Source organism: Styela clava, chromosome 10, assembly GCF_964204865.1.
Source record: "Styela clava chromosome 10, kaStyClav1.hap1.2, whole genome shotgun sequence".
NCBI classification, from domain to species: domain Eukaryota; kingdom Metazoa; phylum Chordata; class Ascidiacea; order Stolidobranchia; family Styelidae; genus Styela; species Styela clava.
The window spans coordinates 12,013,363-12,036,312 of record NC_135259.1 but is presented as its reverse complement, the minus strand read 5'-3'; the positions used below and the strand labels follow the sequence as shown (position 1 = coordinate 12,036,312).

Here is a 22,950-nt window from a genome sequence, read left to right as displayed (position 1 = left end):
AGCAATATAATACCATTGCGAAGTATTTATTCATCATTAAACTTAAATATGCTATGTTTCTCTTGAACGCATTTCTCCTTAAAAAATCATAGCAAATTGATACCGAACCACATTTAACTGACATTTATCAAAAAGGCCATTTGTATGAGAATTCTAAAAATCAGTTTTAAAAGCAAATTTTTAAAATCAACCATCATTGTTTATTCCGAAATGAAATGTTTGATTAACGAAATTTATATTCATAAAAAATTGTTCATTGCAACAAGGCCTAAGTCGCCTTGTATTACTTTGTAGTCCATACAAAAAAAACAAAAAAACACTGCGTTTACGTTGTAAATATAAAACAGGCACAAATTGCTACGGAAATGGAACGAGAGAGAATCGAAGAAGATAAAAGGTAATATAAGTCAAATTGATTTATGAAAATAATCAATCAATTACCCTGTTTTAATGACCATAAGGCGAACTTTAAGCCCTTATTTCTCTCGAAATTTGACCGTACGCAGTACGCCTTATAAGTTGGTGTACCTAATGTATGGATCAAGTAGCTTCAGTATTATTGTTTCATGAACAAACCATCGTTTTATGTTATTTTTATAAAATACAATAACCATAAAAATATTGAGTTTTTTTTTATTGAGCTTTGACCAGGGATGGCAATATAGAATACCGAATCCGGAGGATTCAAATCTCTGAGTATTCGAATCCAAAAGTATTCAATAACACGATTCGGTTTCCATCTCTTCGGCGCCGTGCGGTTAACTTTTGTATTTCAGATTCATTAATCAGTGACGAGCGTTGACGAAATATCTCTCGTTTGATTATACTTGTGTTTTCTCGCAAAGAACCGCGAAAGCGGTACATATTTTTCGGAATTCAAGTCGCCGATGAATCCGTTCCTATCGTCCAAGTTCGACACACGTTTGGCCGGGTGTCGGCAGTATTTTAGGCGACGATAAATTAAAGTTCCTACACGTGGTATATATAACGTTAATAACTGAAAATTAGATTTTGCAATAATAATTGTGAATTTGTCAATATATGTTATTTTACGAGTTTTGCTCGCAGAAAATAAACATCCTGACGTACTTGATTATATTTACCGTAATAGTCGTTAAACTTATTTTACACCATTGATTAATGCGCCCTACTGAGTGCGGCGCATAAATTGCAATGGCCACGGTCTGGACCAAAGTGACTATAACATATCGTCACTTTGGTCTGGACTGTGTATTTTCGGCGCATCCACATTAGTAATAATTTAATGTTTTTTCATATCTATTTTGTGTATTTCACAATTTAGTATTAAAGTGTATGACGCGGTATTTATTTTATCATATACGGTAAGTATTTAGTGATCACATAAAATTTGAACAATTCAAAACAAAAAAGTAATTTTTTCAAATTCTCATATTTCATTGTCCTGTTTGGTAACGAATAAAATCCAACGCTCAGGGTGATTTCAATTAAATACAAGGGTATAGTAGTACATTCACAATTTTGCTTGTAAAGTTGGTATAATTTCGAATAAGTTCAGTTTTCAATTTCAGTTGACGCTTCGAACACCTCCTAGATGGTCTTCCTCACTTCTGAGTGAGTGTGCGTGGCTAGCTTTATGTCTCACTGTAAATGCCGCAAAATTGCATTAAAAAAATCCTGCTTATTAAATGTCCTATCCAGTGATATCAGATATCATGCTTTTTTGTTATTTACAGCTTTCAGACTTTTATCTGAATCTGAATTTATTTTTTTCTTTTGCAAAATTTCGATCATGTTTAAATATCCGATTCATCTTAGACATCCCTTTTTTCCTGCCAGGTGCATAAACAGTATATAATGTCCCGCCAGTCTAGAGGGGCATAATTTTTGACCCCCCAAAACCTTGCCTACCCCTGCTCTATATCCTCCATCTCAACCTTGATGTAACAGACTATGTTAAATCAGAAATTTTATAGTGTTAAAAATTTTGGTGGTTTCAATTATGGTAGCGCTTCGTCACGTATAGCCATGGACTATATTCTATGCTATGAGGAATATTCATAAATATGAAGATATTATATTTTAGTATTCTATTAATCGAGTTTTTATTAAAATAACTCTTAATTGCAGGGATGAACCATGAGCAAAGTATGAATTTTTTGTATTTGTGTTTATGTTGCATGATAGTAATGCAGAAATAAATATCATTTGATTTCATATGATATTAAAATGAAGCATGCGCTTGATTTTCTATAAAGATATGATTTTGTTTGTTGTTTGATTAACTTGATGTAAAACTTTCTATTTTAACCTATTTTTAATTCTCTTTGCAATCGTTTTTTTTTATATTGAAAATCTTTTCATTCATTTTACCTGCAAATTGATTCTAATAATGACATACATTTTGAATCAAAATCATATTATAAGCCTATTGTACATTGTTATATTTGTCCCAAAATCAAAATGTTCATTTTTAAAGGAACTGGCAAATTTTTAACTTTCTGAATTGAAAAATGATTTCACTCGAAGACGTTTCATCTTCAAAACTATAATACCCATTTTTTCAACTGCATTTTGAAATTTCATCAGGGCATAAAATATAAACACAATTTTTCAACTTCTAAATCTGCTTCCTTTCAATTTAAATTGAAAACTAAAATCCATGATCTAAATTTACGGTAATATACAAAATAGAAAAAGTACAGGTTTTCAAATAGTTCTAGTACTAACTAAATGTATAATGTTTTAATCTGACTATGTTACTAACTGCTAATACTATCCAAGAATTGTCAGGCTCGATGATTATTGATTTCCTTCAGTAGTATTAGCTAACAAATGGGCATGAACTTGATTGACCTACTTCAGATCTCGTTTGTTATGTCCTCTTTTTAATTGTTTTAATGATTTTTTCAGTTTAAAAAGATGTCTTTTTTATTTGATTTTTCTGTTTATACTCTTGGAGGTTTTTACACTTTTTAAACTTGGATGCATATTCTTTCTGTAATACAAATTGTGATGCTTTGAAAGGAAAAGCTTGGCTTCATAATTGACATCAAATTACGACAGGAAAGACATTTAATTAATTCTATACATAAGCGATCACACTAGAACTAAATGTTAGATATGTCCTGTCGTATTCCACTCTTGGTTTGAGGGTTTATTACAGGGGTGTGCAACAGGTAGCCCAAGAAATATAGTGTGGACCTTGTCAATGTTTAGATTTGCCCAATCAAGCATAAAATCCTAATCTGACAGTTTATGTTTATCTTGCCGCTGGGTTAAATCTATCACCGTTTTGCCCGATGCCTTTATTACTTTTAAGCAAAAGCCGCATTCTCTCCTTTTGCCTTTTTCTGAGACGCTCTGGTTGTCGCTGATGTATTTAGTCAGTTAGGTTGCTACAACTTCAATAAAAGCTGTTGTTAACAAACAATGCAAGAACTCAGATTTCAAGTGTTCTACTAAAATGTTAAATAAATGAAAAATTTTGCATTGTGAGAATTTTTTAATTGGTTATGTACATGGAAAAAACTAATTTTTTTTCGTGGCCCAACAAGATGTCTGAAGTTGGTTACTTGGTTATATGGCCCTCTGGGAAAAAAATGTTGCACACCCTTGGTTTGATATTTCCAACACAATTGAAAATATCTATGTTGTGACGCACAGTTTGGGAACTGCTGATCTATGTTATTAAATATTTATTATTCTCTGCATGAAATGATTTTATAGATTATTTTAATAATAATCAATAGCATTTTGTCTTTTTTTACCTTGTGAGCCAAAATGCCTGCATGATGAGCACCGTCTCGTCATCATCAAATGACCATTGTTGTAACATCAGATCTTAATTTGATTACCAAGGATGAAAAACTATCATCTAGCTCAGATGTTCTCAAACTTTGAAAGTCTCGTGCCCCACCTCAAAAACAATAAGCTACAAATAAGATGTAGTAAGGCGAAAGTATGTTTTATTGAAAAAACACGTTGAAAATACGTGGATAGAATGTAAATATCCAAAATAAAGAATTGGGAACCGACAAAAAGCACTAGAAACCTTCCAAATCTTTATCATCTGGACTTGGTTACTTATTGAATGCTTATTTGAATGCTATACAAAACTTACTTTGGACTTGATTATGTCTCATTCGCAATTTAAATTTACCGTCAGAACCATATGTGAGGACTCTATCCAACACGTCATAAGGGATCTTACATGATATTTAATCATGGAAGAATATGCATTCTTTAGATCAAAAAATTGTCTGTTTTGTTGATTTCAATTATGGTCGAATAATTGTTTTTTTTATATTTGACCAGGGTCATATCCTCCAGTGGAAAGAAAATTGACTTGACAAAATGGAAATATGCTGATCTTAGAGATACCATTAATACATCAACAGGTACATGTCCCAATACTTTTTTGCAATGTTAATTGTGATCGTGAAGCGTTAGAATTATGCCTCCATTTTGCATCTGGTTACTCAGTATGAAGTACGCAAGTTCAAATAATCTTCCGTCTGCTCTTGAACGAAGGGAACATATGGAACGTTTTGTTATTATTGTTACTAATCATCTTGTTGCTAGTATTTCTTTTCCTCTTCTTGTTGTAAAAAAATCGCATTTCTTGTATACTACTGGACCAATTGATTTGAAATTTTCAGCGGTTGAAGATTGTATATTTCGCCAGAAGGCTATTACTTTTATTTGTTTTAAAAATTTCTGCGAGCTCTGTGGGATTTGTTATTTGTGTGCAAAGACGTCATCATTGTGGCAGTATCGTGTTTGCATTAGTTCTGGTTTTCAGGTGAAGTCTGCAATACCGGTCTTTTACTGTGTAAGATTGCATACCCTTACTACTTTGTTTTGGCCTCCGTGTCCATATATTTGAGCATCGCTCTCTTGTTATTCAACCTACATCCATGCAATTTCTAATCCATATTGATTATTCAGCTGAGACTAGGGACTGCAGCTCGGAATTGAAATAAAACTCATAGGCTTTTCTTTCTCAGGATAAATTGAAGAAAAAAAGCTTAATTTATGCTTGCAGATTACATCCATACCACTTTTCTAGTTTTATCGTTTCTTTCTAGCATCCCTAGTTATTATGTTTTTTTTAATTTTTATTCTAGACGTTGCACTGTTGGAAGCATGTCGTGCTGAGTTTCATCGAAGATTAAAAGTCTATCATAAGTGGAAAAATACAAATAAAGCAAGAAATCAAGGAAATCAGGATAAGCAAGAGGAACGAGCACCCACTGAAATTACTCAACACGGTAATATAGAGTAGATATTCACAATATTGAAATTCTAAAGGCTTTCATTTGGACGTACTTTTTAGATAAAATTTAAAACAAAGCTTAAATATGAATAATTTTATTAGTATTATTATTTTCGATAGATGAAAGTGTTTTCGAATTATCTGGGCTAAAATCCATTGCGCCACTCCTAGGGATGGTTAATACTACTTTCAATCTTGTTAATTTACCTGTAATGTTTGTATCTATATTAATCTGTCATTCCCAAACATAACGAGTTGATAGAGTGAATATATAGGATAAGGAGAAAAGTTGTAGTTTATTATTTTATCGACTTTTCTTTTCTGAAATAAATTTGAAAATTCTTTCTTAAAAAAGAGCATTTGCGAATTCGTCCCTATGCAACCAAAATTTATGTTTTTTAAAAATGCTAACGATGGTGTTGTCTTGTTTTAGCTGCTCATATGGTTCAACAGAGACCCCTTCCAAAGATACCACAAGCTGAAATGAAAGCTCAGCGTTATTTCCGTATTCCGTTCATTCGACCTGTTGATCGTGGTGTAGATGCAACCATGCGTAAAAAAGGATGGTGGTTTGTACATTTCGATGGACCATATATCGCTCGACAAATGGAATTACATCCTGATACAGTTCCACTTCTCTTAGTTGCTGGTTGGTTGAGATTTCTATTTTCTAAATCCTAAGAGTAGTGTCGGACATTGGGTTTCAAACTGAGGTATTTTACTGTTACCTCCAAATAGTGAGACCATATGTGCGCTTACCTCTGGACCACTGCTGGTCAACTTTTAAACGGCTTTCTCATGATTGCTTCAAAGTTATGTACTCCTGTAAATTGAACCAGTATACGATCAAAGTTCACCTATAAAGTGCTTTGTACGGAATTCCAAAACTTTCCTGCTGACCCGTCAGAGTTTATGGACCTTCTGTTGTGAATCGCTGCTCTAAGCCAGGGACGGGTAAACTACGATCCGCCAAAGAATTAAAATTACACACAAAATTCGGATTTATTTTTATTTAAACTTTTTTTTGAAATATCTAAGTTAGGGATGGGCAAATTGGAATACCGAATGCGGAGGATACGATAAAAGGAATCGGTTTGCGCCGTGCGTCAATTTTTATATTTCGGATTTCTAATTATTAATTAATCAGTGATGAGCGTTTTCACTCGCAACGAAATCTCTCTCGTTTTATTGTACTCGCATTTTCTCGCATAGAACCTGCAAAAGCGGCAGACATCAAACACCGTAATGTCAGCTGGCATATTCATGACACGAGGACGGCGCTGCACCTTTTGTGCGTTATACATTTATAGTATATAGTTCGCTTATAATAATAATATTATAGGCACTGACTGCCGACTTACTGGTGATTTTCCGATTACCCGATTGCAAAATATTAAGCTTTTGGAATATGTGAAGCGTTATTTTAAATGAAATGACTTTTCGTGGCCTTCGAGTTCTCTTGGATAGTGCTGTGTTCCAGACGTTAAATGTTAAAACATTATTTGCGATTACCGTAATTTAGATCAAATTTAATTTTTTATTACACCCCATTTCAGAAAATCGGAATTTATATTGCAAAACAAGGCGTTTTGTTACATTTATTTTGCACCTTTAATAAAATACACGTTTTTCGGAATTTAAGTCGCCGATGAATATGTTCTTATCATTCATGCTCGACACACGTTTGATCGAGTGTCGGGCTGCATTTTAGGCGATGATAAATTAAAAAAGTTGCCACATGGGCTGACAACAGTTGATGGACATTATGTAAATTGTAAAGCGTATCGCAAAGTATGGGTAGATATATAACGATATTAAATGAAAATTAAGACTTGCAAGAGAAATGATTTGCTATAGACGTTATTTTACGAGTCTTGCTCCCAGAAAATAAACACGCTGATGTACCTGAATATAATTGATAGTCGTTAAATTTATTTTACACCATTATTTAACGCGCCCTAACAAGTGTGGCACCCGTTGTGGCCGCATAAATTGCAGTGGCCTAAGCCTGGCCTGTGTGTTTTTGGCGCTCTAACATTAGCATAAGAATAATTTAATGTCATCCCATACCTAATATTTGTATTTTGCAATTTAGTATCAAATTGTATTAATGCGCTATATATTTTAACATAAAAGTACTAAGGTAACTAAGGGATCCCATAAATTTTGAACAATTCAAGGCAAAAAGTAATTTGTTAAAATTCATAGATTCCATTGTCCGGTTTGGTAACAAATAAAATCCAATCAATTCTGCCTATTTAAAATTGTAATCCATCAATATAATGGTAGAATTCCCACATTTGAATAACGATTAAAATAGAACAGGTAATGTGGATTCGATTTAAGTATTCTAGAATAGTATATTATTTTATATTGCCCATCTCTAATCCAAACTATGAATTGTTACAATAATATAAATGTGTTTTTTATATTTCCGGTTAAATAATGTCAAACACCATTAAATTTGGCCTTATCATAGCAAATGGAAAAACTAACTGTGATGTCATAGTCAATTCATCATGCCTGATATGTGTTCTACATATGTTTACATGTAAAATATATGGCTATTTTATTAGGTAGAGAGCAACATATGTCTGTGCTCACATTTACAATCAATTCTGTTATTCTATTGATTCTTGAGTGAAAAACATTATGTTAGTCATAAATTTTATTATCATTTTTCAGGCAAGGATGACATTCGGATTTGTGAATTAACTCTTGAAGAAACTGGCTTAGCAAAAAAGAAAGGGGCTGAAATACTACAGCACGAGTTTGAACAAGTTAGTGAAAATTTTGGAAACTAAATTCATTCTAAAATACTTGAAGATAATCACTTTTGTAAGATCAATTTCTTTTGGTCATACTATTAATAGTACCACTATGAACCCGTGCTCTTTTCAGATCGTTGTTAGGAAATGATAGATAAAGTCTCAAAAGTCTGTTTTCCTAGTAAATACGATGCGTTACGATTTGTAGGGTTGGATTATACAGGAATTTTATAATTTCATCATTTTAAGGGGTCGGGTTATATACAAGATAGGCTTATATGCGAGGATATACTCAACTCATAACTTGTGCCACCTCGATCGTATCCAGAATTCAAAGCTTTTAGACACGATACCTTCTCCAGACAGTTTATTAGCCAGTTATTTTTGTGCATTATCACAACACCAATTATTAATAATAACTATTTTTACTTTGAAGTCAAAGAAATAAACAAATGGTATTTTCTTTTCTCTTTCTCCTCTTTTTAAGACTTTAAGTTTTTTTTTATTATTGCAAATCATCGTACTCGAACAGTTTGTAAATTCTGTATGTTGTTGTCAGGTATGGGCTTCAAGTGGAGGAAGAGAGTATTTGCTTCGTGCTATAGCAAATAAACAAGCCAGACCCACATATGCCACTGCTATGATGCAGCAGGCTGCTAGCAGATAAGAACAGCTGGACATGTTGTTCATGCCATACAGGACATTAAAATATTGTTTAATTTACAGTTTCTGTGCACTGTACCCTCATTGTTTTGGTGAACTAGGCACCTTATGTTTAAAACCATTTTCGTATTGTTTTGTATTTCATTTTTCAAAAAAATAATATAAATTGAATCTTTTGTGGTGAAAAATTTATGTGATGGTGATTTTGTAACAATTATTGGTAAACTGTATTAAAAAATATTATTTTAATTATTTGCACTCTTGAAAAAAAAATTTGAAATGTCATTACTCATGAATAAATTAAATTTCCTCGGTAAACTATTTTTTTTTTTAAATTCTAATCATATGATACGGGTACACGATTGTCTAAGACGTACACACCCTCTCGTTAATGTAATCCGAACTTCAATTCCCTGATGCCTATATAACTCACTTCATTATTATCATAAAACTATAGTGTATTAAATTTAGAGATGGTTTAGTTTTATCACCATAATATCTTTGCTCAATTGAATGGCAATTATGTCAAAAGCAACGTAATTATGATTTTGTAAAACTTTTCTAGTTTCTATTTTGTTTTGTGAGTAGGATTACTTTTTCTATTCATTGGTAATATGAATTTCTGATTTAAAAAATTAAATTGGATGCTATTGCAGTATACGGTCTATTTACATTTGTCCCCCACAGGCAATTTGAGGTCTACCTATCTATATAATATATAATAGAGTCTTATCTATATAAGTTATTCCTCGAATATGTACATCTCTGGTTCAAATACGATTCCCTCCACTTCACTCAGAGTGTAATAAATTGAGTAGGCAATTTCAAACCGGAAATATTCTGGTACTTTTGAATGAGAGTTCCTCCCCACGTGTCGTCAGATACCAGTGGCTGACTGTGCAGAGCCTTGTTCAAAGAAAAAGTAGCATATATATATATATAGATGAATACAGGCCAGTGATATATATTGGTGAGGGAAAATTGTCTTCCTCGCTATCACTAGCTTCAGGTGGTTTACCCTATATAGTATGGTACATGTTACGCTATTTTATCACTTAAAACGGGGGGTGTGCAAACTGCGACCCGCGGGCCAAATGTGACCCGCAAACAAAAATTGGGTGGCCCACGGAGAAGTGTAAAATTTGAATAGTGTGCCCGCAAAACGAATTTTTAGTTTAGTTAATCTGGCACGTGCGAGCGATTCCAATCTATTTACATCACAAAGCTCATACCAGTATATGAGTACCACTGTCATATTGACAAAACTAGCTAGCAAAATCATGTTGCAAAATACACAATGATATAAAAACTAATTCCTCTTTGAATTCGTTTAAAGCCGGTGTGACACAAAATTCGGGAAGCCATTTTCTTTAGAAATTTATGCGTTTTAACTCAACATTTCTTCAAGGACTTCTAACAATGTCATAGGATCAAACACAAAATGAAACAATTTTTATGCTTGCATCTACAGTAGAAACTCTACCCAAACTATGGGTCGCGACCCACTGGTGGGTAGCAAAAGGAATCTTAGTGGGTCGTGAAAAGATGTAGAAAGCTTTTATATATTATACTGGTTATTAGGATCGGTGGCGACTCGAATACGTAAATCTTAAAAAAAAAAAATTAAATTGAATTTAAATTCTAACCTGTGAAAGTTTCCTTTTTACGATCTTCTCAAAGGAACAAAAATTTGCTCCTCAAAAAATGACCATGTGGCTTTTTTTACACATAGCAGTTTGGTACACTGTATAGCACTTCTTACCGTGTTTCCCCGAAATTTATACAGGATTTAGAATTATTTTATTTGAAGAATAACACTATGTTTTTTTTTGGAAGAGGTCTTTTGCGTTCATAAATCGAAAATAAAATTACATTGTAGAAAATTACAAGATTTTTTACCAAACATTATATAAAAACCGACATCCATTGTTTTTATTTGTATTTCCTATACAAAAATCAAGTGACAAATATCATAATTGTGATTGTGACATCACACAATCTTCAATAGTGGTGTGATATTCACCTTACTTCAGGCCAATGAACCTTTCCTCTCCCACACATTTTAAAATTTATTTTAAGGGTAGGGTTTAATGAAAATCATTTTAAAAATTCAAATCATCATCTTATTTTCAGGCTAGGTCTTATTTTCAAGGAAACACGGTATTTTTGCGATGATTAGACATTGCTGTGTTCTGTGTTATGTCATAAAAAACAAAAGAAAATTATATTAAAGTTAAGTAGGTCGCCATAAGCTGTGGTAATGAATACAACTGTAACCCCTTTTTTTAAATCAAAACATGTACGGAGGCGCTAGGATATGTGCTCCATATTCGGGATTTTATATAAACACGAAAAACGATATACGACGGACGACATCCCTTATTCAAGCACTGCATTTATATTAACCTGAAATAGACTAATAGTACTACACGCATTTTTTAAATTTTCGGTTTTTGGCCTTTCGTATGTAGAAAATCCTATGTTAGACGAAGCAATATATTTACGAGAAGAAATATGTAGGTTGGATTTTTTGTATCCACAGCCTTTCGTGGGTAGAGTTCCTAAGTGCGGCCCGACGCTTCACTCAGTTACTTATATCTGGCCCTCCTGTAAAAAAGGTTGCACACCCCTGACTTAAAATTGTCTTCTTCATTGGTGGTGAAATAATAAAACCATATTATATCTTCATGCTGTTTCTATAATCAACCTGTAATTAGCGTAGTACAATGATTTTACTAAAATCATTTTAGTATAATTCCAAGTGCAACTTTATCATACGTGACTTAATTATGGTCATCTTACTCTAGCAGATATTTTACATTCGTGATTATCTACGTACTTTTCTTTCAAAAGATATTCTATTGCCAACATTAGTATAATTTTGGGCAAAATTGTTCATTGTGACATATTTTATGCAAAATGTTTTTTAAAATTGTGATCACTGTATTATATCAGTAACATAATATTTATCTGCCTATCATGAAATACATATCGGTTTTCGATCAGCGATTAAATGATTCCTTCATGTTTTTTGTCTAGCGATACTTCAAATTAGTCACCTTTTTTGTATAGTATGTCTTCAATTAGTCTTGACTGTTGAATGTGATTAGTTAGTTTAATAATTTTAATAATTAATTATTCAAGGATTTTAGCACTTTTCAATCTTATTGCCTCTTCTTAATAATTGTATATGTATGATATGTCAAATTGCCAATTTCTTGTAGGTATATATTTAAAACTGTAGTATTTAAACTCCTAGGTATATTTTATTTAGTATTGAATTCATATCAAATGATTGGATTGAAAAAAAACGATTTTTTTTGTAAAGGAAAATTATAATGAAGATGAAGAGGTGTACCGGTATTGTCCAATTGGGTACGGTACTGATAGTATCCAATATTATATATCCTTTATAAAATATATCAATTATGTGACTTAACAATTTATTTTAATCATAGCAAAGTGTATGGTATTATTGATAATATTTGAAAAAAAAATAGTCATACTTGGTAGGCTATATTGCTCGCTTTTCCCGATTTGTGTTGAATTTTCTGTAATTTGTAGTTTTGTTTTTCCGCCAGCATTTGAACCTCTGTCGTAGGCTTTTAGTACAATTTAAAATCGTCTGATTTCTGTTTATCTTTGATTTTGTGGTGAAATTTCTTCAAATGTTAGTGAATAATAAAAATCAATGTATGATTGAATCACTAAGTTGTTATTCATATGAAGATTGGCACAGTGCTATCAATATTTTAGAAAGGAAGAAGAGCCAAAAAACAGGTTTTCTCATTAGAATCAATAACAGATAAAAAAAATGCACAGCTCTGGCGTACTTTACCTAGCATCGTGTTTATACCGAATTCTTCAAAATTCGAAAGCCGCGAAGACAGCCTAATCATATATGACAAACCACCACATCTAGTTTGGTCACGAGTCCATGTCGGTTTCTGGATTAGTTAGACCAGGGCTCCACAAACTAGGGGCCTCAGCCCTGGAAGCGACCGCAAACGATTTTTTTTAACACTAATTTTACACAAAGTAATATATCTGTTGTATATTTTCACTCTTGATTTGAAATACAATTATTAAAAATAATGTAAAACAAAAATTTCACAATTACGAGTGGATACATATACGTACATACATCATCATACAGTGTTTCCCCAAAAAATACCACAGTGTCTTCAATTTTCTTTCGAAAATAATATCAGGGATTATTTGTGGGGGATGTAGAGAATAACGAGAATAATTTTTAATATACCAAATTCCATTTACGTATAAATAGCACGTTTTCATTAAAAAAATGCTACATAAAGATTATTAACCATTAAAAAAGTAGAAAAGATTTCTTGCTATCAACTGGGACTCAGTGGTTCTCGAACTTCATTGTATTGTGATGCCCTCCAAAAATATTCTCAAGTTGCGGCTCTCCGTGAAAATACGTATATATAGATTTTTACCCTTCAATAGAATTCCTTTTTTGCAATGAGTTTAATTGATATAAACGAACAAACCAAACCTAACGACAGTCAGTGAAATTACATTAAATGGGCCTTGTTAGAAAAGCCTGTTTTATTTAATACGAAATCGCAGAGGGAATGGGAGTGCGCAACACTTTTTGAACCTAGGAAAAATAATCTTTATTTACAGAAAACCGAATATTCAGAATTATGCTTTTTAAGTAAGATCGATTTATTCTTACTTTTTTCAGTAAAAGTAGAAGATATGGGTTGGTTGAAACGGACTTGGTTGAAAAATTGAAACGACGCACTTTAAGAACCACGGGACTAGGTAAAAAAATGCACCATCGACCAAGTTTTTTAGGGGGGTTGAAGTGAAGATGGGTGAATATTCGCGTTCGCATACCAATGAAAATTCTGATCGTAAGACCCAATTTACGCGTGCTTGCATTATAATGCCGGCTTTAATCGTTAAGCCAGCGGTCCCCGAAGGCGATTTGCAAAGTGCGCCTCGAAAATTAGAATATTTGTGTGAAATATTAACTAATATATGATTGAATATTTCACATATTTTATTTATTCTTAATGTTTTATTGTTTCTCATTATTGCAAATGATGTGTATATATATATGAATCAAATTCATTTTACCGCTCTATGTTGTTCACTTTCTTTTATGTAGGGTCTATTTTGTTGAACGGAGATTATCGAACATGAGAGATTTTATAGCATCTTAAAGAAAAACCAGGCAGGGATAAGACCTAAACGTTAACTTTTTGCCTTTATTCATTAGGCCTACATGTTTATAACCTTAAAAGGCATAAAGTACACATTGACGATGATAAAATTGTGTTTTGAGGCAGCATATTTTTCGTGTAGGTGCGCCGCGAGTTTTTTCCCTGATAACTTGGCGTCGCTGACTTATGCTAAACTACCTATCCTCACTCGTAGTGTTCTTGCATGAGCAAATGTCCGGATGGTGTAAACAAATCCCAGACGATAAATAAACACAGCCCAATCATGTCCACTTTGATGTAAACAATTTCAAATTGGAATCCAACGTGTCTGCAATGTGTTCATGTTACCAAAGTTAGACTCCCGAATGACACGCGTTCGTGTTTTCATCTTTTTTATTTGTCTAATATATTTTTGTGTGTGTTAAATGTTTATATATATATATATATATAGACCTACCATACGTCCCGGTTTGGCCGGTACAGTCCCGGTTCAAACGTCTGTCCCCGTGTCCCGTTCCGGTTAGCAAAATGTCCCGGAATTTTACTTTATTGAAATTTTTAAAATTAACTCCCACCTGTTGCAAAATTATGAAATAATTCCGTCCCAAATGGCATAACTTTGCTTTAACTCGAGGATTATTTTAATATCTTAATTGTTTTAGCTTATTAGGTTGAGTAAAATATCGCGCATAGCTTGAGAAATCCACTAGTTAGGGAATAATGAGTGACGTTGGGTGGAGGCTTACTCTCCATGGACCACCTGCCATGCGACGGCGGTTAAGGGGTATGCCTGCAACCGTAAATATATACTAATGTATACGAAGGCTCTTCTTGTAAAGAAAGATGGAAAGGTGGCTGTTTCACTTACAACTTCTATAGTGAGGACAAATATATTAAATTAAATGTGTTTGGCTTGAGCTGTAGCGAGTTTTACACAAAAATAAGAAATAATAAAAATAAACAGTTTCTGAAGAAAGTTCATTCAAGTGAAAAATACGAAAGGTCAAACACAAAAGCCAATGGCTTCTGAAATCTGAATGCATCCCCGTAAAAATGATCGATTTGTAAATTAGTGTTATTTCTTTGTTCTCAGTGTTTGTTCTTTCTTTTTTTCTCATAAATGTCTGATTTGTGACTTAGTGTTGCTCAAATTAACATGTATTTTCCTTTAAATGAGGTAATAAAATTTTTTATTCAATCCAAGTAGAATACTTTATTATGCAATATTAAAGCCTATAAATATATATATATATAAGTATGGAATAAAAATTTGCCAAGCTCAGGCCTTCGGCCTTTCGTCCAGTTATTTCATTCATAGTTTTGAGTTTGTCCCGGATTATGCCCAAGAAATTATGGTAAGTCTATATACATGCATTTCTACGTGTTTTAAACCTTATCAGAGGTTATGCTAGTTCTCCCGATTTTCCCAATCAAATGCATTGCATGTTCATTGTTTTGTTTTGTGCATTTTTTTCGCATAAATCTAAACTTATTATTGTTACAAATGCTGATTATTAGGCTACCCTATTTTCAGCTAGTCATAAAAATATGTTTTTCCCCGTTGGGTTCTTATTCGTGAATATTGCAACCAATTCACGTTCGAAAAACATGCTTCAGTTGTAAGTTGTAACTAGTCTGAATCCAATTTATTCCAGTCCCGGTACAATATAGACATTTGTCTTGTTATAGTCCGGCAGATAAGGGGACATTTTTGGCCCAAGTTTGATTTCAGACATAAAGTTTTTTTATTAGTGATTATTCATCCTGTGGTCATTGCCCATCATTTCTACATGGGTGTGGACTGTGGAGTTTGCAGCCTTGAGCAATTTTTTTTACGGCTCGATATTTGTATTAGTGTTTTTCGTCGAACCTGTGCATCATAATGACGCACAACCTGAACCATAACCTGTTACAATAATATGTTTAGGTTGTGCGCAATCTTGGTGCACAAACTACGCAAGCACCAAATTTACTAGGAGATAAAATCAATAACTTTAAGATATTTATTGAGATATTTGTATTAGTGTTTTTCGTCAAACATGTGCATCATAATGTCGCACAACCTGAACCATAACCTGTTACAATACTATGTTCAGGTTGTGCGCAATCTTGGTGCACAAACTATGCAAGCACCAAATTTACTAGGAAATAAAATCAATAACTTTTAGGTATTTGTTGAGCCAAGCTTTGGGTCGCGGCCCATATACAGTATATGGAAATACTGTCGAAACATACGCGTAAAATGAAGAGTACTATTTCAAAATACCCGTTTTGGTTGCAATTAACAATACAAGTCTGCTAATGCAGTCGCCAGTGGTTCAAGTGGATATACGCCCGGTGGAGAACAATTATTTGTTAGCGAGAATTGTTATGCAGCGGGATAATCACGACGACGCAGTGAAAGATAATGATATCACAAGAACAAGAATGAGAAAATTGCTACATTTTATAGTATATCCCTGGGAAAGAATGTAGTTCATTCTTATGTTCCATGCCAATGCTTTTCAAACTACCAAAGACTCTCAACACTTTTGCTTCTTCTCTTCTATAAAAATACATTGTTATTATATAATATATATTTGCATTTCCATCTGTTTGTTCGTGCTCCCAGATAACCGATCGGCGGCCTCCAAGGATGAAAGAGGCGACCGTGCTTCTCTTGCCTGTTGTCATGCTGTTCCTGGAATTCAGCTACAACAAAAATTTCACGAAAACGGATTTTTAAATTTTATGATTTTATTAATATTCTCAACAATGAATGATATACGGGTGGTAAAACGCCAAGTTATTCCAACAACATGATCATGTTTTGCAATTTACAACCAATATTTTGTATGTACCTTTGTTTGACAGAGCCCCAAGACCTCAAACTACAAATATCAAAAATGTGAGGCCAAAATAGTCACACTACAGCATTGTCAAATGTGCTGTATTTACGATAGATAACAGGTTTACCAAAAAGAATTACATGAAAAATGGTAAAATAAAGATCAATTCAGCAATATCGCAATACTTGGTGATATGCATCTGTTGATGATTTTGTGTGTTTGTTTCGGAAGTTTAATAACAGAATAAATTGTGGTTGTTAGGGATGTTTTAAAAAAGGTTGCATGGAAAAAAGTTTTCACAAAATGTCGAGGTTCGATGGTAGTAGAGAAGTAGAAAAAATACTTCCTTTTTTTTTTTTTCATTTGATAACCACGCCACAGAACTTCCCCGATAAGTATACACAGCGATTGCGAGAGGCAGAAATGCCAAGATGGGATTTCATCGCATTGCAAACCAATATTAGCAATTCTTATATATATTCGCGCATTCCCATCTGAACAGCGTGGAAAAGATTATACTCATCTACACACTTTAAGAACTATGTCAGATGAGCGTCATATTATCGAATATCAGTAAAGGAATAGTGCAATGGAAAAAGACATATAAGGCGGAACTTTCAGTAGTATGCAATCAAATAATCTTATTGTTGAATATATATTTAAAAACATTACGTCACGCCAACTGCAGTCCGAAACTTTTTGTCTCTGGCTGAGCTTAGATACCGATTGACACGCATGTAAACTGGTAAGACTGTAAGAGGCACGCGATGGAGCAGATACTAAGATTATCCATCCCCCAGCTGTCATTTGAGTGGGTACTGCTGTTTTATTGCAGATGTTACTGATCTTTTTGTATTAAAGATTTACTGGCATCACCGATTTAAGGATGTTGGAAACCAACACGCAATATTACAAAACTCACTTTCAACACGCGGTTTAAGAGAATGAAAAAGCTGAAACTAGTATTCTTTAGAACAGCATACAAATTCTATGGAATTAAATCATACACAAAAGCTCGTCAAGAACCTATAGCTCAATAATCAAGTGGAATTTGATGCATGTGCGCAAAAATGTGCGCGTTACTACTTACAACCGAAGCACGCAAGAAAATGCGTGTAATGTATTAGTATTCAAAACGTTTGACTCAACTATGTTGGCATAACAGGTGCACATCTCGGTTTTGCATACGCATACCTTCTATCTCCACAAGGATACTGTATATTAATTTTGCCAAAGTCAATGCAGCACTGAAAGGTTGCGGTTCTTCCAAAAGAAAACACGTTACACATCTTTAGATACCAGTGGATGGTTTTACATGGCCTTGTTCGGAGTGAAAAACGAGGTCAAATATTCCAATCCAATTCAACTAATAAAATATTTCCCAAGTCCCTAAGCCTAAACTAGGAAAACGAAATGCGCGCGGCAACGCAAATGTAGTTTGAAGAGCGCAATAGAAAGTGGCTAGATGCTGTCGATGGATCTTGGCTTGTGAAATAAACTACCATTTATTGTACTAAAATTGAATTTCTGACATTGTAAGGAGATTCAATGTTACTATGTATGCAAAACTAAACCATGTAGTTATGAAATAATTGTTTTTAACAAAAAGGCGCTCCTGAAGTATTTGTGTATTTGAAACTTTATGTCCCAAAAAGATGTTAAGGCCCTATTCTGCCGGACTATTATGTGTTAGAACAGGTTACACCGGTAAATCACGATGAAATCGATTCAGAAAAAGCAGTTGTACCGATTATAACAATATTGAAATGTGTAAATGTAAAGGGTAATAAATTTCGCTTGGTGAAAAAATGTCAGTAATTAGTAATCAAAAGTTTACTTTACAACCATACATGAAATACACTATGTGACAATAACAAAAAAAGTATACATGCGTGAAAGCGCGTCGAGGCGACGATAATATGCAGATGAAGCGATTTTCACAGACTTTTATTCGCTTCATATTAATTCTTTCACGATGAAAGTAAATCTGAATCTGAGTGTGAATATGGAGCAATCGAAAAACTACGATAGGTTTTATCTTCGCTCCTGTAAGAACAAAGAAAAGTAGGGAAGAACGCAGAAGTGGCAAGACAACAATTCAAACAGTCAAGAAGAACTCCAGCTGAGGCGCTAATCGCCACAGAAAAACGCAATGGGTATCATCCACTGCATCCGGATAGCCATTCGTCGTACCTCTACGAACGCAGTTAGTACACAAAACGTGATTGAAAGTTGTTTAACAACTTTATATTAGTTAGTGTACCAATCAGAATACGATAAGCTATTCCGAATTTTTCAAGTAGAACAGGCCAAGTGAAAAGCACAGAATTTCTAACTTGCTTCGTCACATTCCTCTTTGGAAGAAAGACTATGTGACGTCATTAAACAAAGAGATCATCAGCGACTCTACCATTACCTGCTCGTCTGTATGTCTTTCTGTCGGTTGTCGGTCTGCTGTTCTGAAAAATTTGCCGTTGTTTTGCTGTAAATTTTGAAGCCATGCTTTGCTACTTGAAGAATTCTCAAAGAAGAATGGGTATTTGAGCTGCTGTCCCGTTGTCTGGCTGTGTACGATTTTACGGTACCGTAACGTTGGATATCAAACCACCGAAGTACAGAACTATGAATGAAAAATTCAGGCCCGCGTGGTTATTGCTTGGGACAGAAAATTTCAGATGAATGGAATTACCTTGCTAATTTTTACAGAATATCCCGGTACCGGTATGGGCCAGCACCGTTATTGAGACACTGATAAGTCTGTAAGTGAAAGTCTGAAATACTTTAGTCAGGACTGCAGGAAGGTACTGAACCACCAAACCATGCTTTTGAAGCTGCCTATTGACACGCAAAGCCTAAACTACAAGCTTGTGTTTGTTCATATATTTTTTTGGTATTCTGAATGAATAAAATATCTGGATAAACTTGATTGCAAAAATAAACTGCTTGAATTTGGTAGGTTGATGCAAACTACAATTTCAACATGGGAAATGTCTCTCTAATGAAATCCTTTACTAAATTATGTATGTCCAACTTTACTTGGTTATATACCAGCGGTTCCCAACTGAGGGTCATTGGCCCCCTAAGGCAGGCCTGCACAACATACGGCCAGCGGGCCACCCCGCTAGATACTTCTGTGCGGCCCGCGGGTGATTTGGAAACACGCCACTTCTCGGGTCTAACGATCAAAGCCGGCATTGGTATGCAACCGCGCCGCTACCCCGATCATATTTGAAATCGAGAGATTTATGTTTTGCACCAGTTTAAATAAATATCGAACTTTGTGTGAAACTGGTGTGCCCTTCGCGATCCCTAAAATTCGTCTCTTGGCCCCTCGCCCCCCAGTTTGGGAAACCATGTATTTATGTATGTTTATTTGCCTCAAAAATGTAACAGTATCTGCATAATAGTTAAACGGTATAAAAGCGACGGGATACATGTGCAAGACTTTACTGCAGTACATGGCCTAAGACACAGATGTGGACATGCACCCCAACAAGTATAACTGCAGTTTAGGACTGCTGCGTTATAGTAGGACAACAGACATGAAATATACAAATAAAACTCTCGTACAAATACAATACACTGGACAAAGAGGTATGGGACCACGATGATATGACCATGATGTAGATATCTCATTATTCAGACTGAATCATGCTTAAAACAATATCGGTATACAATCTCACACCCATTAGTGCATATTAGCAACCTATTAATAACCCCATTACTTTTTACTAGCAGTTTATGAAACTAAAGTTTCTTTTTTGATTCAAATTTAGAAATTAAAAAACAATTCTTTCATTTATGAATGGTGCAGAAATTAAATTCTTGCACAAAAGATATTGCTATTTACTGTAAAATTTCAAATAAATTGTAGCAGATTCTGTAGAAAATGTAATTTAACAGTCAAAAAGTACAACAGAGGAAGATCTATTGCTACTAAATGGATTGTTTGTCTAGCCTACAATGGAAATATCCAATAATGATAGATATGACTAAATAAATTGTCATACAGATATTTGGGACTATTTTACAAAACTGAACCTGAGTAAAATATTTTTCTGCAGTCAGTTTATACTGCAACACGCAATACCTAATTCTAATGAAAAAGAAATATTGAAAATGAAGGGTGGGTTTTCAAGGTAGATGAACCACTAAATACATATTTGCTATCTCATATGCAAAAATACTGTACCTTGGGTTTACTCAAGTAAATAAGATTCTTCATATTTTTAAGCTCCCCAGTAATGAAAGTGTTTCAATAAACTCAACTGTTTCACAATGTTATTTTGATTTGTAGTTAGGTCATCTTGTGAAATATGTATGTGGCAAAGTTTGCGGCCCGTCGGGCCTCCAGATTTATGCTTGCGGCCCTCGTGGTAATTTGAGTTGTGCAGGCCTGCCCTAAGGGATTCACAGAGCAGTTGAAAGGGCACCACAAGACCAAATGCAAAATTGATTTCAATACAATTTCGTTTGCATATAATTATCTTTCTTTATGAGAAAATCTACATTATCTGTTTCACTGCCTAATAGAGTTATTTCAAGTAATGTTTTCGCTGTCGCCTCTTGTGCTTTGTGAATTCATAACTTGGTAGTCGGTTGATTGGCCATCTGACCCGCGGATATCGATAGACACAGAATAGTATATTTCAATTTATTTTAATATCTCTCGAAACCAAAATGGGTTGACACTTAAGCTGGTTTGGCTTCACCAAAGTTAGGCGAAATATCCTAGAATTTGTGGAATTTGTGTATGGCTTGCATTTTTTTAACTGAGGAACAGGGGGTCATGAATGATAAAAGCTATCAGAAGAGGGCATTATCCCTAAAAGGTTGGAATCACTTTTATATAAGTTTTTAAACTTGCTATTTCATATGGAAACTAAGCATAAGCTGTCTTTATTCTTCTTTAAAATGTTTTATTTTATTGCTTGATGTACTGAATGTGATTTTATCTAATTATTCACTACAGGTGTCCTTTAAATATAGTGTCCTCATTCTCACCAAGGACTTAACAATTGTGTGTGGCTATAAACAGAACAAGGAAAATTATTTCTGTTTGAAAATATAGCAGAATGGATCATATTAGTAATTTGTTTGAATACTTTATATTATATATACAAATTAATATATGACCAGACTTGTTTGTGAATGTCAACCACAAAAAAATTTCCACTGGTTGTTATACTGGAAATCACCTGATTTTGAACTAGTGTAAAACCGGTATTTGATATTGAAACAGTTACTCTCAACAGTGCAGAAATTGATAGCAAATTGCTTTCCAAAAATCCCCAAAGTGCTTAAATATGACAGAATAATTTTTTTTTAACACTATTCATTGGACAGATTAACCCACATTTAAACAATCTATTCAATTTGTTAATTAGGGTGAATACAGTTTATTTGTCATGACTCTTACTTGGTATATTTATTTTGAATTGTATGGTAGTTTGGTATGGCAATTTGTTTAATATTAACCATGTTTAATAGGCTGTCAATATAATTGGTCATTGAAGCATTTTTAAATTGGGTCTGACTCCATAAACTGCTGTTTGAATTAATACACATCTGAAATGGCAATTTTCTTGTGTACTGATGTATGTGGGAAAGTGGATGTTTTTCCAATATCATCACAAATAAAATGTTTTTGTAACATATTCAGTAAATGTGTCAAAACAAATATAGACTGTTTATAATCTGTGACATTTTTTATTATCACAATGTGTTAATAAAACAATAATGAACTGGGTTAATCAATTATTGTCTTTGGCGAATCAACATTATAAAAATTATGATACTGGTGTGAAACAAACATTCATAAACATTTTGTTGATTGATGCTTGTTTTACATGTGAGAGGGTAAAATTGCAATTACGAAAGTTTAATATATACAAAGTGCTAGTAAGGAGAATTGACAATGCTTAGCTGTAATTATTATATGGAAACTAAATTTAGATGTCTTTCATTTGCACCGATACATATTTTATATTTTGAGCAAAAGGTATATATATTTGATTGGATTAATTAATTAATTTAATTAGAATTCTTAGTATAGGAGTTATTCATTAGATATATTTCTTTGGATAAACACATTCTTAGGAAACTTTTGGTATTGTTCAATTTCATTAATAAATGTAAAAAAGGTGCCAGGTATTTTAATTGTCTAAATTTAATTGTCTAATCTTGCTAAATAATTTTAATTCAGCATAAACTGAATTGTTATTAAATCATGGGTCCTG

At 33.6% G+C, this 22,950-nt stretch overlaps 1 protein-coding gene and 1 long non-coding RNA gene across 2 annotated transcripts; both read left to right on the top strand.

Moving 5' to 3' along the window:
* The first annotated feature begins 319 nt into the window (after positions 1–319).
* Positions 320–9,328, top strand: LOC120337692 (unconventional myosin-VI-like). Its single transcript, XM_078117362.1, has 6 exons — positions 320–397; positions 4,297–4,379; positions 5,109–5,252; positions 5,691–5,906; positions 7,943–8,037; positions 8,585–9,328. Exons 1-6 carry the CDS (start codon positions 366–368, stop codon positions 8,690–8,692), a joined length of 678 nt encoding a protein of 225 aa, XP_077973488.1. The 5' UTR covers positions 320–365; the 3' UTR covers positions 8,693–9,328.
* Positions 9,329–18,786: 9,458 nt separating this feature from the next.
* LOC144428153 (uncharacterized) lies at positions 18,787–22,377 on the top strand. Its single transcript, XR_013478144.1, has 2 exons — positions 18,787–19,795; positions 21,118–22,377. It is a non-coding gene; the product is annotated as an uncharacterized LOC144428153 (long non-coding RNA).
* Positions 22,378–22,950: the final 573 nt, after the last annotated feature.